At 36.8% G+C, this 19,519-nt stretch overlaps 1 protein-coding gene across 1 annotated transcript in view; it reads right to left on the reverse strand.

Moving 5' to 3' along the window:
• The window catches only part of USH2A (usherin), a 395,830-nt gene that overhangs the window by 133,812 nt on the left and 242,499 nt on the right, over positions 1-19,519 (reverse strand). The window contains exons 38-39 of the mRNA XM_086460628.1: positions 4,655-4,805; positions 4,340-4,482 (exon numbers count right to left, since the gene is read on the reverse strand). Of these exons, the coding sequence (XP_086316754.1) occupies positions 4,340-4,482; positions 4,655-4,805 (294 nt within the window). The remainder of the gene's footprint in view (positions 1-4,339; positions 4,483-4,654; positions 4,806-19,519) is intronic.

The raw sequence follows: 19,519 nt of genomic DNA on the forward strand, positions 1-19,519 counted from the left end.
CGTATTTCACACGACTTTCTCCTCCCTTAATCACCTCACCACGTTTTGTCTTCTCTTGCTTCTGTTCCCATTTATCTTTCTTGAGCACAGGTGACCACACTCACATCAGCTAACTGTGGATTCGTTTATATGCCTAAATTATATGGACCTACCTGAGCTAAAGTAGGAGACTTGTCTTCTCAGGCCACAAATATAATCAGCAAAGAAAGAGCTTCCAAAAGCTGAGAATTGCCTCTCTCTATTGTTTACACAAGGAAGCTTTAAAAGAATAGGCCTCCTCATCCTGGAACCAAAGCTTTGTGGTAAACCTGCCAGAGGACACACCATAGCTCTCTATATCATAGCAATAACACTTCCCTGTTTTGTCAAGAAATAGCTCAGCTAATACATTGCAGGAGATCTCTTTTTCTTTTTTTAACTGATTTTTGTTTTTTATCTAGCAACTTCCATACGTAATGAACTCAAGTGACTACTGTGCACTTTTGACATTACTTATTGTGAATAAACACTGGGCTGGCCTATAATTTCTTCATACATAAAAGAGATGGACTTGCAGTCACTTATGTTCATTTATGTAAGAACTGAAAAATAAAAAAATTGGACTGCCTTATAGGCAACTTGCAAAACCTTTTCTCTCAACTACTGCAAGCCAGTCACTTATAAAATGGCTTCAGTAGGAGCTCCCCATACTGGAATTGTACACTGACCCACAGAACTGAAATGCAGCCAACACAGAGTACGTGCTGGCGACTGAGGTGCCCTGCTGTATGCAACCTGTTGGGCTGCAGACAGTTTCTGGGACATTCAAAAGAAAAGAAAGGAACAAGTAGCTTTTCTCTGAAGCAGCAATTTTGCTAGCTTAAAACTTGTCCAAATCAAGATGGATTTTCTCAAGCACTAGAAGAAGCACCTTTCTTGTTTGAGATCTATCGTTCTGCTCAAAATTACACCGTTGGATTGCTACCAGCCAATACAATTTTGCAAATCGTAAGGCTATACCATAAGAATGCAGTAGATGCCACTGGGCCAGCTTCATGTAACTATAAGCAACTCCTTTACAGCTTCCTTCTTAGACAGCTCAAGGACTTGCCCTAACAAAACGGAAAACTTCACTGATAACTTCTTTTTTGTATTCAGAAAATTTAATTTTATTTCTGAATGCCATGTACGAAATTCTGCTCTTGGTTCAATGGTACATACTGACCTTTCAGTCCAGTGGTGATTACACTGATTGCAAGACAGTTATCTTAAATTTACATTCAAGTTACTAAAAGCAAGATCTAATGCAGAAATTTCATCAACTGTTTTTATTTGTCTGGCAGTAAATAGTCTGATGCTATACTGACTAAGATCACTGGAACAAACATCTTTTATTAACATATGTATAGCAGGTTTTAAAATATTCATAGGATATGTACACTATTATTATCTGGCATGGGCAGGTTAGACTAAAAAATGCATGGAATCAGTTACTAGTGCCACACTCATGTAAATGGAAGTATTTGAAAATTATTTACAGCATTTTTTCTTGCATTAAAAAATACCCCAAACCTACTAAGCTGTATATTAAGACATTTTATTATCAGATACAATAGATATTTTATGGCAGCATTTGCTAATTTTTTTCTTAATCATTCCTAAATCCTCCTAGTTTACTAAATATTTATCATAAATAAGATATAATATGCAGATATATTGTGAAATCATCAGCTTGTATTAGTAGAACTCTATTGACTTTAAAAGTGCATGCGTTGACTTACATCTATTGCGATCAGGTAGGTGTATGTGCACATAAACACACACACATGCATATATTTTATTCCTATAGATATTTTATGCTTTGGTGAAACAAAAAAGACGTATATTCACTGCATAAAATTCAATAAGAACATGTGTACACACATATACTTCCACAGAGTAAGAGATATGGGAAATTTCTACTGTCAAACTGTACTTTAAAAAATCAAAGTCTATTGGTTAGCAGGGCCAGGAATTAAGTGTACTTCTGCAACAAGCTGTCAGTATAGGCAGTTTTATAAGAAACATATTGAAACCTTGACAGAAATACTGCTTATACCCAATGACAATCATTCAGTCTTAAGCAATTGAGTTGAATATCCTTTCACAGATGGCAGCCCTCCACAATGACACCAAAAGCAGAGTCCTTTGTCACCACTGAAAGCTGGGTTGTTTTTTTTTTGTAAATTACAAAGGCTGTTGGATACTGGGGACACATCAGCATGCATTGTATAGCAGTATCAATGAAATGGGAGAGAACATTTTAAGGAAAATAATTTTCCTCTTAGAGACGTGGATTTTATGACTGAACTACGGAAGTTTGTTTTAACCTAAGGAACAAGATGCAGCATCATAGCTGAAGAGGTGAGTTGTTTGTTAATCTGAAGATATTTTAATTGTGTAAACACTGGCAGAGGCATTATATTTTTCTTTTCTTGTTCTTAAGTTTCCTTTGGCAACCTTCCATACTAACTTAAGGCATTTTTGCAGCCAGGTTTTGCAGAGGGTAGCATTTCATGATAGTGCACAAAGACCATCAAAGTTCTACACAGCAGGTAATTTCTACATATATGTTCAAGAAGACTATGTAGGAATACATGTCCTGTGCAGGCCTTCTGCCCTATCCCTAACTCCCCAAAAGATAATTTTAAAATTCTACACCTACTACTTTGCAGGAAAAAAAAAAAAAAAAAATTACATATATTAACAAGTGATGCCTTTTAAATGCAATTCTGTGCTCCTCCTATCTAAAAAGAAACAACACTATGTGAACTATCTGACCAGAGCTAAATAATCATTGCAATTTGAACGAAACAGTCATAGGAGACTGGTTGAGTTAGACCATGAATGTAGACAACTTTAATAATATTGTACCCACTTCTGGTAACAAACAATTACAATAAAGAATTGAATCTCAGTCAAGACTTTCACAGGTAGATAACACATCTCCAGTATGTAAAGACCAAGTTCAGAACTTATTTGTATTAGGTAATTACTTACACATAACGTGTTCATAGAAGCATTTATACCTTTGGACCTTAAATGGATTTACCAGATAAATTCCTGCTGTGAATTATTTGCTCAGCTTCAAAGAAAAATGTTTTACAATTGTGGGAACAGATGTTTTCTTCGGGGTGTTTTCTGAAGACAGACAGCTATCCATTTAGAGAAGGGACTAAAATGAAGTGGAGTCACCAGCACTGAATATTTGCTACAACAATTTCATATGAGCATCAGGTCAAATTTACAGTCTGAAATGCAGATCTTGTATCAGTGTAAAATAGAGTAAGACCACAGGGCACTTCTGTGTGAGGGCAGAGAAAGCGACAGTAATGACTGCAGCAATAAAACACCTTACCCCACCCCTACCTTTTCCTGGTCAGAATGACTGACTTTCTTGTTAAACAAGATATAACAGGAAAAATCTTCTTAGAAAATACTTAATTTCTCTAAAATTTGGTACAATGGGGTCATCCACTACTGAATAAAAAAAAAAAAAAAAGATGCAAGGAATATATTTGAAAACAACAGATTTTTCCAAAAAGTGTGCTATTAGATAGCTTTCTCTGATTATGTAGCAGGATAATAGCTCAGTTTCTTAAAAAAAGCTGGAAATTATGTATTTCATATATGTATTATGCACAAGAAGCTCAAGTATTTTTCAAATGTTTCTACTTATGTGTTGTATCAGGTGTAAAATCCCACCCTGCCAACTAAATGGCTGCACCTATATGCTGATACCTGTTTGTTAAATCAAGGGACTGTTGAACAATTACGTGGAGTGAGTCTGCAGAGAATAGAACTATTAATGAAGAAAGTGATGGGCCTGGCAATGACAAACACATTTTCAGACCAGTAGATCAGACCAGGGAATGAAAAGTTCTGTTCAGCTGTAGTACAGCTTAGGTACTCTCAACACAGAGATAAGACAACTGTCATACACTATTGCCTTCATCTTATTTTCTCTGATATGACTGAAACCAGAATCAAGTCCCTGAATATAAAGGAATACTGCTTACAAAGCTGTACTTACCAGTGTGTCTTAAACTAACTGTATACGAACACATATGCATGGAGGGATTTTATATAAAGACATAAGATACTACTTCACAAAATATACATTTAAATATTCATGGATTATGAAAATCTAAGACAACATATACTTAGGAGTTATTACTGCAAGTTAATATTCAGGAAGTAATACACATTATTGCTATTTAACTGAGAAAGCTAGATAATGAAAAGAAATGCTGTGCAATGGCAGCTGAATTGTTAATTATATTTTCTGATAAAGGGAGTTAAATAGAATTGGACTGCTTACTGTCCTCTGCTGTTGTCATTGAAGTCCAGTTGCTATAAGCATTGCCATAACCATTGGAGGCAACCACTCTCATCTCATACTCAGTGTATGGTTGAAGATCTCCGACCCTGTGTTGTAAGGAAGCAGTAGGGTTGGAAAGCAAACTGCAAAGAAAAGCAGCATGAGTTACATCATTAAACATTCCAGCACCTAAAGAAAGCCTAAAACATTACATGTCTTGTAACAAAACTAGCCACCCTAAAGGTGAGCCATATTCAAGATAATGGGACTTTTCTTGCTCAGCAGTTGATGGTGGGCTTGCTATGGTCTGCATACTCTAAAATGTCACCAGCAGAATGCCTCCGCCGCATCTGGAGTCTGTAGCTGGGCGCGCCTGGGGCGTTGTTGCGAACTGGTGTAGACCAGACAACCTGAAGACTGGTCGGAGTGGCAGATGAAAGCCTTGGAGGCATCACGCCATCTGGAGCTGTCGAAAAACATGGATGAATTAGAGCAGAGAAAACCATAGAGAACATATGCTGGGTGGAAACAAAATGCTCCATATACTGGAAAAACTGTTCCTCAGGATCAACAGCAATGTTAACATGGTCCATTTAGTTTAACATTTTCACTACTGGACAATGCTATTTCTTAATTTTCTTCTTTCCAATACAGTTACATGAACATCATTTTGCTAAAAGCAAACCTCCAAACACCAAAAGTAATTCAGAAGCAACATATTCTCTACCACCTGTTCAAATATTATCTACTTCTCCTTCTGCCCGGCTCTGCCACCCTGAGAAGTTAAAGAAATGCTCACAGAAATGTTACCCAGCAAGAGTAAAATAGATCAGATTTTTTATCGTTCAGATACATTCTCAACCCTTATAAATTCATAATAATTCTAAAAGAAAACAGCAGAAATTCTAAGGGGAAAAAAAGTCTATAGGTAGACATCAAAATAGATTCACTGAAGTCTCAGAATCTAGCCCACTGTTTTGCTAAGGAAATTAATTTTTATGAAGTCCAGGAACTGCAGATCAAAATGTGCCAGTAATACCACCAATGACCTTTAAGTGCTGCAAATTTCACTGCATGCAGTAAAAAGAACTATGCCAATTTGCACCCTTGAGTTTGTGGCTTTGTTTTTTCTTTAAGAAGAAAACAATCTGTTGAAGAAACTTTCTGTATATAAACACATCTGGAACTTTTATGTATAATGCATGTCTGTAGCCAGAGCTCTGTAGCTCTTTTCCAGAGAGTTAAAACACTGGAAAGTTACTGCCTTTGTCATTTAAACCCTTGTATAATAGTTTTGCTTTTCATGGTCCAGTAGTTACCATTTGCTTCTTTCTTTGGTTTTTCCAACAGAATTTTTTTGTTGCTGTTATTTTCTTCCTTCTCTCTATTGGAAAAAAACATTTAAGGTGTAGTTGTAAGCCTCAAGGCATAAGTTGTAAGATGAGCAAATAGTATTTTACATTAAGTTCCATGATTTTCATTTACCACCTGTATCTGAGGTGGTAACTAAGAGGAAAGAAACAGACTTTGTGATACACTGAATCATTCTCTCCCTGAAACAGATGAAAGGATGGCATTGGCTGTGAAAAAAAAAAAAAATAGTCATCAGTCATATACAATAGCTTTTATTCATACTGACATATACATACAGAGATATGTGAACTAGCATCTGACACTTTTACTCTGGTTGTACATACTTATGACTGGGGAACTTCAAAATTCTTCAGCTCCAGCTCCAAACTGTGTTACGTAGAAAGGCATAAGACATGTCTTGCTTCAATATAAAGACTTGTTCCCGCTCCCATAAGTTCAAGGTCTGCCAGTTCTCACAAGAATTTTTTACTAAAAGCTAGCTGCTGGGGTACCTGAGTTATTACCAAGTATTTTACTTCTGAGAATTGCCCCCTAGCCCTGCAACCTTCCTGTTTCTTTCAGGACAAGAATGAAGTGGAACAGGATCTCCACCTTTCCTCACTCCCTTCTCCTCCTCCTTGTTACCATGAAAAAGACAACATAAAATTTTGGGGCTTGAGCCATCCTGGCTTCCTTTTCATGCTCTCTCCTGCTGCTGTTATCTAGGCCTAGGCAATAAGGCTTCAGTAAACCCCAAGAAAACTAAGTATTCCTGTTTCCAAAACTAGGAGCTGTCTGAGAAAGGTAATTCATGGTCTGCAAAACCCTTGCTAACACCCTCAAGGCCTCGCCTTCAAGAGCTTGTGAGCACCTCAACTCAGAGGAAAGAAGATGGCTGCGCCATCACAAACAAACATCTGCAAAAGAAATGCCTCTGTAGGTGAATTATATTTCACTCTCAGAGTAAAATGGAGAACATATATTTTAACATTGTTTTGTTTAGCAGCAACAGAACTAATGTTGGAGTTAAGTTGTGCAATAAGAGGGGTTAAATCTTATGGATGTAAAGTACAGTACTTGCAGAAAATCCTTAATTATTTTGGCATCCCTTTATAAAATGATTCCTGAAGTTGTTAGGAGGCGAGCTCAGCCAGCATGAGAAAGATGACACAATTAATGTAAAAACTTTTATTAGAGGGTTTTAAAGTGTTTTCACAAGCTGACAGTAACAGAAAGACTCAATATCCCTTCAAAGCAGGGTACTACCTCATACAAAACTGAACTGTCTGTAGCTTAAAATGCACCAGTTGTTTAAGTGCACACAGAAATTCTACAGAAAAAAAAAAAGTTCCACCTAGAAATGAACCTAATTAGCTGAGCTGTAATTTGGCCAGGAAGCCAAAGTTCACATTGTTATTGAGGAGACAGTGAGAGCAACCGAGGAGGCAAAAGCATTAAATTTATTTCCAGTTCTGTCAGGACACATCACTTCACCTTTGTCTTTCATTTCTCAATCTGTTAAATGGAGATAATAATACTTATCCTTCTTTGTAAAGCTCTCCGAGATCTACAAAGTAAAAGCTCTGATTAAGCCTTATGTATGTATAGTGGTGGTTATTATAGCGATACAGGAATGTTCATCAAAAAACAAAGATGTAGCTGTCTAAATGTCAATAACAGTTCACAGTGTGGATGTTATTTTAATGGCGTAGGTAATCTCAGCTAAATGTTCAAATCTCTTCTACCAACAAAAGCACAGCATAGGGGAGAGTAGAAAATTTGGACAAATCTCTTCTATGAAAGTCGACTGACCTGTAGAACAAGCCAAGCCCACTACTTTCAAACCAACGTGTTAGAATATACAGGAAATTTATTTAATCTGAAAGACTTCCTGTAGCTCACAAGCTATGCACTAGCGAGTGTCCTCAGGTCTGCGCTTCCAAAGGAATGGGGCAGGGGGCAGGAGGGTACAACAAATACATTGTCAAGTCTCTGCTGAGTCATAATGAGAAGGGTGCTCTATTAAGCTAATCACACTTTGATCATTAAAACTACAGAGCACTTCCTCCTCAAAATGGTAATTCTAAATTGCACACAAAACATCCTTTGACTATTTCAAACACTCCTCATCACCAAGGTCTTCAGTGTAACATTTCCCTCAGCTTAACCCTTTTTATCCGACCCATATTCCCAAGAGACTCCTTACTACACAAGTAATAACTGGCAACCAGCAATAATTCTACTGCAAATTTCTCAACAGAAGAGCCATGTATCTATCAGCTTGATATATTGTCTCTAAGATGCAATGTTGCTCAAAAAGCTCCCCTCAAGCTTTAATATGACCCTCAGGGGGCAACCACTCCACTTGCAACCTACTGAATCAACATCCAGCCCACTAAATCCTCACTTAGCAGGGCAGAAAGTCATGCTTTGTATATGAAGAGACTACAAAGGCAGAATAAAATATTTAATCAGATGTCAATTCTAATCAAAGAATTAATAAACAGCCCCACAAAATAATAAAAACTGATGACTGTTTCAAGCTGACAATGATATACTGTATTCCAGATACTTAGGTACATGCAGATGAGTCAAGAAAGATCTGATCCCTGCTCGGCCACTAATGTGCTAAGCAGTCTCCGAAAAGCGTGTCAACTTATTGCCTCAGTTTCCTTATCTTAAAACAACATATGCAGTAGGAGACAGCTTTGTAAGTATTTCTTTATTTTAGGGCAGCAAGCATTGTGTTAAATGATTGCGCTTAAACATTTACTCCATGTTGGAAACCTAAATTTCTGAGAAGTATTCATTACGTTCATCATAAGGATATATCCAAAATTTAAGTTTTCTGAAAGTAGAAGACTTTGAATAGGACTACAAAAAGTTATTTACCATTAAGACAATAAATTATTATGTAGTTATAAAAATGTCTGCACTATTAATATTTAATAAGAGGAAGAAAGGGCAGTAGAGCTCAATTTGATAGCTATCAAATCATTGTAAGCTCACACCAACTTCGAAGTGAAGTGACACCACTTTTAACAGTGATCAGATATACTGGCCCTGCTGTATCATAATACCTGCAGATAGGCAGCTGGAAGTAATGTAAGAAGAAATCTAACTCTACAATTTGCCGCACCTGCATATGCAAAATATTTAGCACAGATGATGCATTTGTATCTTACTGAAAATTTTTTCATATACATGAATGCAAATGATAACTGCAAGTATTTAACTACAGAGGGGGAAAATAGGCTCGCCACACTTTGTGCCATAACAGCAAGGAAAAGTTTCAGTCAGACTGCCTTTAGATGAATGTCTCTCTCAGTCATACCTATTCTCACCCTTTTCCAGGTTCAATTCACAAACCCCATTTCTTTATCTCATTGCAGTGGTTGTTTAGATACTCCTGATTCATTTTCTATTTTAGGTGCCCACACTGAGATCATCTCATTACGGCACTTTTTATAGCAATATGTTCTACACACTGATATTTGTTTCTTCTGATTCTCCCAGGTATGCCTGTTATCTAGTTGTTTGGTCAGTCCAAATAATTCCAATCATTGCACTCTCCATAATTCTCAACATGAGCATGTGCTTTTGTTTCATTTAACCGAAATACAAGCCATGATGCTGGGCCAGATGTCATCACTAGAAGGGCATGCTAGTTATAAACCTTTATCTATTGGCAAAGCAGAAGATTGCTTTTTTTGTTTCTTATCTTCACAGGTTCACTGAAGTTTACTCCAGTTTGATTTTTAACCCTCTTTTTCCAGTTGTCTTTCCTAATCAGTGTATAGCAAATACATGCAGTTGTTCCTGATTTTTCATTCAATATGTATGTTCAACCATGTTGTTTTCCACCTACTCAATGCCTAAAGAATGCATAGAGTATTCTTGGATTATTTTTTTTTAATTTTATAATTTCACTGATATATAACTTCCGTTACAGATATGTCTCCATCTAATAATACACATACCAGGGACAATGCACCCCTTATTCAACACACATCTCTGCACTTCGGAACACACAATGTGAAAGGTAAATGGTGGCCTTCCTGCTTGGCTCTCTCTGGCACATGGGGCTTGGGAAGAAAGGAAGCTGCACTATGGGAAAAAGCAAATAGAGAGACATGTAGGAGTAGCTTAAAGCCTCCGTAAACTTCCCAGTAAATCCAAATCTGTCCGCACCTCATGTTAGTGAAATTTTCTTTTCAGAAGTATAACATAAACAGGGTACAGAAATAGGCTTGTTCTTTCTTCATGATCTATATTGTTTTATACATCTATCTCTGCTGCAATAGTAATTTCATTTGCAAAGGATTTGCTTCGTAAATATTTTCAATTTTATTTAATCTTTAATGTTACTTGTAAGGCACAGTATCACTCAGAAAAATGAAAGTAAGAAGTTCAAAAAAATCTAAAATTTACCTTTATCTGGATTGAGTGTGTAAGCTCTAACTGCAAATTTCCCTCCACTTGCACTATTTGGTATTCCAAGCTGCAGAGTATAATTTAAGCAGGGCCCTGAAAATCAGGTCAGGATTTACTCCATTACCTGCAGATCTGAAGTTTAAGACAATTGTCTTTTGAAATCCCAGAGCAGGCTTACTTATTCCTCATTAATACTGCTCTAGTGAAAAACAAAAAATCAGACCTCCCCCTCCTTTTAACGAACTTTTCTTCATATACCACCTCAACATCTGCAATCTGGATATGGATCTCAAATAAAAATATATGTAAGAGATGCCCCTTTCCTAAGAGTTATATTTTACTGAGGTCAACACTATAAAAATGTCTTCCAGATTTGTCACCGTTACCTGTATATAAGAAGTAGCCTGCCTTTCTTCCTTATGCTAGAGAGAAGTTTATCCATGTTACTCAGCAAGAACTTTGTTAAACTCTAAAAGCTACAAAAGAATGCCAATAAGCAATTAGCTGAATGATTAATGATTTTAATACCTGTAATAAAGATATTTGATGGAATTTATAACTGCCCAATAAAACTAATTATTCATGAGACTCTTTAAAAGGATGCCTAGTCAATAACTGTCATATCACAAGCTTCATTTTTTAAAAAATACTAAGGAAAAAGCATAAGGATTGGTATTACAAAATCATGCAGAAAACACAATTAAACATTCAGTTCCTGTGGGTTAGTTGTGACTCTGGTTACTAGAAAATGAAATATCTCTGTGAAGTAGCTTTGAGAAACTATCAGATCTGCCTCTTTTTACCTAGGGGAACAGGTGTGGCAAAAGCAGAGGGAACAAGATCCTGTCTCTCTTCATGCAACAGCTTCAGCTGCCTGCATGAGGCAGCATTAGAGATTAATTTCAGTACTTTTTTTTTTTTTATTTTAAAGGAAGCAGGTGAAAGAATTTGACATCATCTTCAAAATCTTGCAGTCTCTCTTACAATTAATATCTGCAGGCAGAGAGCTATGACCAGAGGGAGGTACGCTAGCTTCCACATTGAAGGAAACATCTCTGGTGAGAGTCTTGTAGACTGGTGGTGAGGAGACATTTGGCTAAATTGATGTTTCTTTCTTAATGTTCATGGTAAAATTTCAAAGAAGTTTCAGGCTGGCTTTTAGGCTTTTTACTTCATGTTTGAAAGTAAACAGCTCTTAGCTCAACAGGGGCTTCCTGAAAGGAACAAAAAAAGCAAATTATATCACTCGTGGTTGGGAAAAGACCAGGGAAGAAAGTTTAAACCTAGCTTAAAGAATACTAGAAAAGCAAGGGAATAGAAATATAGGAATCCTCAACTTCACAGAAGTTTTGCAAAGACAGAATCTCTGTGTCCTGGGAAACAGGACATACAGTAATGGGATTAAACTGCTGCAAGAAAGATTTCAAATGCCCATCAGACTAAACGAATGTTTTACCGGAAATGAGACAATTTAGGGTTTTGAGGAAAGAAGATACATGAGATGATTTCCTGATGAACTCTTTTTTAACTTAATAATTGAATGAAGGGGACTCTAACATCATAGAATACGAAGAAGGAACAAAGAAAAAGGCATAGAGGTGGTGATGCTACATGAAGCATATGCCTCAGTCTGAAGCATAAGTTGTTGAAAATTAATTTTTAAGATTGTTTTATTCTATGACTGAAAGCAAAAGGATAACATAGGATATTCAAAACCAGAAAGCAGCATTCTACGTGAAAAAGTGCACGTGGCTTCTGCAAATGATTGTTGCTATATCTCCACTCAGTGTGGCAAAAGAAACTGAGAAAATATAGTAACCTAACTGAATGCTAGAGAAAGAGATATTAGAAATGTTCTCATTAACTAAGAAGTCTCCTGGTTCAAATGCTAGCACTATGTGCGCTCCTGCAGTATAAATGTGGCAGAGGACTGTTACTCACAGAACTGTCTACCCTGCTGGCAAAAACCAAAAAAGTGGTGCCAGTTGATGTGCATTTTGACAGAAAAATCAGTTTATATATCCCTAAACGTACAGACTGAAGAATGATGATGGTTTGCAAAGAAATTAGATCTGCAATAAGATTACCTGTAGTTCTTTTTAATCTGTAAATTTCTCTGCAGTACATTGAGGATGGTGTGAAATACTACCATTTCTGATGGAATCAAAGCTTGAGAGTGTCCATATATAGAAAATGGATCTGACAAGATGACAGATTAGCTGGGGTTAGGGAGCCACTAGGCACAGTGGGTGGTGCAGTCTTACTGTATCTTGAATGTCCCAAAGGTATCTGAGAGATCCAGGTCACTGGATTACCTTTTGGCCACGAAAGAACCAAAGCTATAACAGACATTTTTCCCCTCAAATTCTTTCCTTGTTTGCAGAAAGAGGAGGAAAAGAGCTTTCCTCAAAGTTTCTGCTCCTAGTAATCCAGGCAACACAGAGCTGGATTCAGTACGTAGCTGGTAATAACTTCTTTATGCTGTATGTGGTAATCACAAAAAACCTTGTCTCATTGTCAATGTCTTTTTTATAGGGAAAATGGGAGGCAAGCATTGAGAAAGAAGGAAGTGACTCTTGCCAGCTACACTTGTTGTCCCCATCACTCTCATCTCCTCCACCAACAGGATAAGCAGAAAGTCTGACTCTCTGGCATGCCGAGAGGGGAACAGCTCTCTGTTGTGGCTCTGCCAAACCACTGCATGCTCTCAAGCTGCCACCTCTTCTCCTTCCCTCACTGTAATATAAAAATGTGCATTTACATTGCCACATTTCCAGCGGCATTTACATGTTGTTTTGAAATATACACTATATAGTATTATGATTTAAAAGTAAAGAGAACATTCAGAAAATAAAATCAGTATTGCTGAATAATAAAAGTAAAATCTTAGTTATAAATGAGGAAAAATAATCACCTTATTTTTAACTAAAACCACCCATTGTTTATACCAATAAATAAAGCATTCTTCACAGCAGACTCACGTATCAAAGGATTGGATGATTTTACCGATAACTGGGAATTGCAAGGGTGCAAAGACCAAGGCACTGCCTCCTTGGGTGTGAGTACCTTTGGATATCTCGGCTGAAGACGGGCCATCATTAATACATCTCATGACAGCTTTGGTTTTGGTTCTAGTCTCCTGATGGTACTGATATAAAACAACACTAAAGCTACAAACATAGCTTGTCTCATTGTGTTTCAGATTTAGTGATGTGTTCATGGTATGTTATTTCCATAATTGCTGTTCTTACACCACTGTTGTCTGCAAGGAGCTTTCAGGGTTTCTGAAAGCTTTTGTATATTCTAACTTACCTAATCTTCTGAAAGATATCTTTATGAAATATATGTATATGACATACGAGAAAAGCAACTACTTGGATATTTTGTTTGTGTATCAAAAAGAACCATAGGAGTGCATTAGGGAATACATTGTCAAAGAAACCACAGAATTTTATCTTCTCATTTCCTATTTTCTCTAAGGTGTAGGTGTTTATCACAACAATATCAAAATGTCTTCTATGTCAATGCACTGAAATAAATATATTCCCACTAGAAAGTCGTGAAGCAAATTCAGAAATTGGGAATCTACAAAATCTCATAAATGTTACAAACTCTACCTTTACAGACTGTGAGTCTCCTCTGCTTGCAAGAAATGTTGTTCACCTAAAGACAATGGAAGTCATGCCCTTAAAATACTGAGTATATAATTCTTTGAAAATTTACCTCTTACAGTTCAACCAAGTGTCATCTAAAATTTTGCTCCCTGAAAGCCTTTTTCAGTAGCATCCATATTCTCACAAATGGAAGTTAAAAAAAAATATCATTTACTACTTTGCTCCAATCTTCAAGCTATTAAAAAGCATACTATCTTTTCCTGTTCACCTGAGTTGGACAAGACTGAAAACAAAAATATCAAAGCAACAACACTTCTTAAGTAGAAACTCTGGTTTGTGTGTTATCTTAACATGCTTCTCAATTCATTCTAAGGCATTCAAAGCATATAGCCTTTGAAGTAGCCTATACTCTCTAGTTTTCTTCTGCGAAGTACAGCATATGTCAGGTTCAGACAAAATACCAAAAATGACTATATATTTTATTAAAAGCCTATTTTCCCCTCTCTCTCTTTTTAACAAAAGTCTAATTTAGTTGTTGTTCCCTTAGGTACAAAGTACACAGTTCATAATTCATTTGATATAAAATGCCAGTTTAGATTTTTGCACTTCTTTGATAAATGAGAAAAAACATGTACATTTCAATTTCCTTCTCTGAGGTTTTACTAGCAGAAGCCCCCCTCCCATTGTGCTGCTCAAAGACCTTTGTGTTAAATTAAACATCAAAATTCAGAAACTGTAGGGAATGATATTTCCGAGACATACAGTACAAATATACGAGACTGGGAAAAAAGGTAATGATTTTTCCTACCAGTAAAGTGATGTCTCCCAAAGAGCATCTTTGATCCTTGAATTAGTTCTCAGTTATAATTTAATATATCAAAACTGTCAGCAGCTTTCCTTACATTTAGCCATGAAGTGATATAGTCAGCTCCACAAAAAGCAAAATATAACTTGGGGGGGCTTGCTCCCCTCCCAACATGTGCTTGTAACTCTGAAGTCCATCAGTATTAATGGGGAAAATCTTTGTACATCAAAGGAGACAGCAGAGTATTAATTTAATTGTATCTGTTATCATTAACAGTATGAAGTGTTTTTTCCTATATAACCAAATCCTGCCATTGATCAACATGCAAAATTCTCAGGGGGTAATCTGCACAATGGCAAAAAAAAAAAATTAGTTCTGGAAATAAAACTATTATAATTAGGAAAATAGCAATAAAACACTGTATATTATTCTCTTATGTAACACATGAGGGTGAGGCTGACAAATCTGAACTATCACTTTTACAGTGTAAACAAGAATTCTTATCACCTCTCAAAATTGCCAACTGCAATGCTATGGCTGTCACTTCACGTTACAGTCTAGTTCAACTGCTGCAGTATCAATAAATTAAGCTGTATTAGAAAACAGGATCACATTCTGACGCTTAGGCTGAGTATCAGCACTGATGAACAACATATGTCCAGATCCACAAATGCCCAGAACTCAGGACCTGCCCCTCTCGCTCCCTTTACTGCTGACACGTACACTGCCTGACCCCAACCCGAGAAGTGTCTTTAGCCCTGGGTTACAACAGTACCTGCTCTGTCTTCTGCCCCAATAAATATAATTTACTTTTTTCCCCCACAGTAGTAGAGTTTCAACAGGACAGATAGGCAATGTTCCGCCTTTCTTGCTTATGAACCCAGAGATTAGTACGCTGCTCAGCAGTGGGAGGTAGGAATGTTAGTCACTTTAGGATGAATAAGCCAGATCTCCTTTTTTTTCGGCCAGTGCCCTAACAGAGATAAACTATGACAGAATATGAAAGGTGACACCTCTGTTCTACCTAACTGTGGCAAAAATCCCTAACTCTTTTTATGGATTTGTCCCCCACTAAAAATAGCACTTCAATTGACAGAAATATGATCCAGGTGTTATCCACTGAAGCAAAATATTTAATATTTAAGGTGAATAAAAAGCAATTCAGACAAGGCTATTCACACATGGAAATAATCCGTGCAAAATATACAGTTGACTTATCTGATGAATAGAGTAAAAGGATTACAACTTTTTATACCCGACCCATCCACACACAAATGTTCATACAGCATTATTAAGTAGCTACTCATCAGTCAACGTCCTGTTCTAGATACATTTAACAAATAAACCATTTATATGAACTAATTCTTGGCTCATTTCCTCAGACAACGCTGAAGAACACATAAATCCACTAGAATTGGTGGAAGTGTGTCAATATACAGCAATGAATGATCTATTCCCAAGTATTTTTACTGAAAAGACCTTGGCTACTGTCTTCTTGTTCAAAATTGGGCAGCCTAATTGATTAAAAATCTTAGTAACACCATCACGTTTTATTCAAACCCAAGCAAGGCTGACTGTGTTTTGCTTTATATGCCACAAGACATGTCACAGTATTTACTCCAATCTGCACATACAATTCACCATATGTTGAGGTAAAGGAAATACCTTGTCAATATTTATTCTCTGCAATACCTATTTTCTTCAATCTTTTGACAAAAAGAGGCAGGGAAAAATTCCTCTCCTTTGCTCATTTCTAAAACACAGACTGAAATGGCTAAATCTTCATCACAGAAAATTTACAGCTGCTTAATGCAGATTACAACCATCAGGAACATCCTGTTGAATTTTTTGGACAGCACTATCAATTTCTTATGAATAACCCTCTCAAACAGGCTTCTTAGTATGTAAGAGCACTCACAACTTTGGTGGAAGGAAAAATAGAGCAAAGAGAACTATTCTTTCTTTATATAATGCCATCTCTTCACTCATTCAACTTCATTTCTTTCAATGTGCTCTATTAGAGCTGTTTAGATTATCTAAAATCTAAAATCAGTCAACCTGAGTTCACTTATTTTCTATGTACACAGTGGCCACATTCAAAGATGACACTATTCATGTAGAGGCAATCCCCCAGTCTAAGCTGACAAACTTTCTGAAGTTTATTATAGTTTTCAGCACAAGGAATAATACAAAAAGATCTTCTACTTTCACTTGCTAACACATGCCTGCCTTTCTATCTATCTGTAAAATGGGAATAACAATCCTCAGTCAATTCAGAAGCCTACTGGAAAGCTGAATTAGTCATTATTTGTAAAAATCATAAAAGAAGTATGTCAGTATACAAGTAGTAAGAATTAATATAGTTCAATACTGGAGGTATCCCATCATAATATGAAATACATTCATTCCCTTTCTCTCTTATTTTACTAACCTGGAATTAATCTAAGGGCATAGTATTTCTTTGTCAGAGGAATAAAGACCACCTGCATACAGATCCAAAGAAAAAAAGACAAATTCAGCAGTATGCATGAACACGCATATACTAATATATCACACACATACTTGTGTGTGCATCTGCATGTGTGTGCAGACACTAAAATAAGTGTTCAGAAAGAAAAGCACAGTGAGGAAAATCTCTCAAGTGTCAGAAGTCACTAAGGCCTATAGACTCATAGCCACCACTGTTGTAAGAAAAGGGCCAGCCTACAACAATACTGCACTATAGGGACACCAGAGGAGAAATGGTGAGTAATGACTGATTCTCAGTCAACTTCCCTTTTCCCCCCCTTTCTGTCTTGAGAGAGGAGCTTATTTCTCCTTAGGTACTCAGCCAACTAGCCCAAAGATAACTGCATAGATGTTACATAATGAAGAGCACTACACTAGGAAAAGTTAGCGAAAAGTCAAATTTAAAACACCACCAGAACAAATAATTAACTATATGGAGGGAAAAAAAATAATTCTGAGAAGTGTTTTAAGAATTCAGATACAAAGTTTAAGATTTTTAAAATTCAATTTCAGATCTATTTCAAACTACACAGAAAACTCACAAGTAGGAGTTAATAGGAGTTATTTTTAACCATAAAGAAAACCAGCAAAAAAAGCAAAAGCACTTTTATGGCCATGATGTTTAAGAAAGATCTTCTCTGGTTTTGTCCCCAGCCAAAGAGAGGAAAAGAATAGTGATTTTATCCCTTTACATTTCATCCTCAGCAAGATCTTCAGAGACCCTTAATTTCCCCCCGCCCCCCAGCTTTTTTTTTTTTTTTTAATGTGGAAACATGACGAATATGTAATAGGGTGACAGAACTTCGCTGGAGGCTTAAAGAGTTCATTGCGAACAGAGGAACTTCAAAGCTTCCTCAACTGGGCAAAGTAGCTTAAAAAACCCTTGCCACTGAAGTGCTTTATGAGCAGCAGGCTAACTTCCATAATCTAGATGCTTCAAGTGCAGAAAATACAGGACAAAATGATTAAAAAAATCCAAACAACAGAAAAACTCACCCCAAATCCACAGATATTTGCCTTTGCTGACAGTTAATGGAAACGCCATTTTATTCTGGAAACTATAGGGCAGGAGTTTTCGAAAATAAATGTAATGAAGTGAGCTTTTAGAAAAGCAGTGGAAATCATAGTAGCAAAGTAACAAAAAAATTCCTAATACTTGCATATATCTGGAAAATGATTCACAAGAAAAAAATCATGGTGTGATTTTTCAAATGTCTTCTTTATGTTTTCACTAGGAATTTCAATGTCATTTTATTGTAGAATTCCTTCAACAGAAGAACCTAATTTATCACACAAAGACTGTTCACTTTAATTAGAGTACTGAACAGTTTAGTTCACATTTACGCAGAATGAAAAAAAAAACAAACCCGACCATGAATAGGCATAAGATTATAAAAAAATTGCACACTTCATCTAAATTGTGACCTTTTTTTATGTACAATTGAAATTAATCCGAAATAGGTTTATGTGATGGTAGGTAATGATTTTAAATAATGATCTGCTGCTGAATTCCACAACAGGCCATTTCCCCCACTTTTATATATTCTTCTGTATTTCAGAAGTACAATCAAGCTGTAGTCTTCCAGTGTGAAATCTGCTCTGCCACAGACTTCTTCCAAGAGATCTTAAGTACTGCCCGGACCTCATGCCAAGGCTAAGATTTTGGAAAGACCTGGGGTGAGGCCTCTACAATGAGGTTAATTGCCTGGTTATACATGATCAATCGGCTATTTCAAGCTGTTGCACAGCTCTCCCTTTCTCATCTGGCACTCCCCAAGCAAGTAAAAACATCTGTGTTCTTCCAGGCAACTAAACCGGCAGTTTTGATCTTCTTGCCCTGTTTCATGCAGCTCCAGAAGACAGAAAGCAACCTAAGAGCTGATCAATACAGGTGTCCTATGTCTGGAGCATGGAAACAGCATAGCTTTAACTATGGGAAATCTGCCTAGCCCTAAAAGGACAGGGTGCAGGGGCAAAGGGAAGGAGACAATCAGAAGAAAAAAGACACAGTTGGAGCATCATTGCCTTCTGGCACTCTGCAGTTTTGAGTAAGGCCTTGCACTAAGGTTCAATTTAAAGCAACCTTGAGGTGGTCCTTTATGATGTGTGGAGTTAGGCTGAGTCCCAACTGGCTGCAATTTAGGAAAGTGAGCAGCAAAGTGAGCACCTCTGTGCCTCCCATTGCCGGAGTCTGAAGACACAACCTTTCAGGAATGAGACTTCTCTCTTCTCTTGTCACCCAAAACACCCAGCCGAAACCAAGAATAGACACAGTATGAGCTCACTGAAAGATGTGCTGAACAGACTGGGAGAGGGGAATAAAAGAAGGAAGTAGAACTAATGAAAATGACAATCAGTTCAATACTGCAGAGGTTAGAGAAGAATTATTGTTTCATTAGACCAGCTCCCAGTTTTCCACACAAGCACTTTTGCAATCCTACCCTTATATCCCCATGAAATCATCTT

The sequence above is a fragment of the Leptosomus discolor genome, chromosome 2, assembly GCF_034619465.1.
Source record: "Leptosomus discolor isolate bLepDis1 chromosome 2, bLepDis1.hap2, whole genome shotgun sequence".
NCBI lineage: Eukaryota > Metazoa > Chordata > Aves > Leptosomiformes > Leptosomidae > Leptosomus > Leptosomus discolor.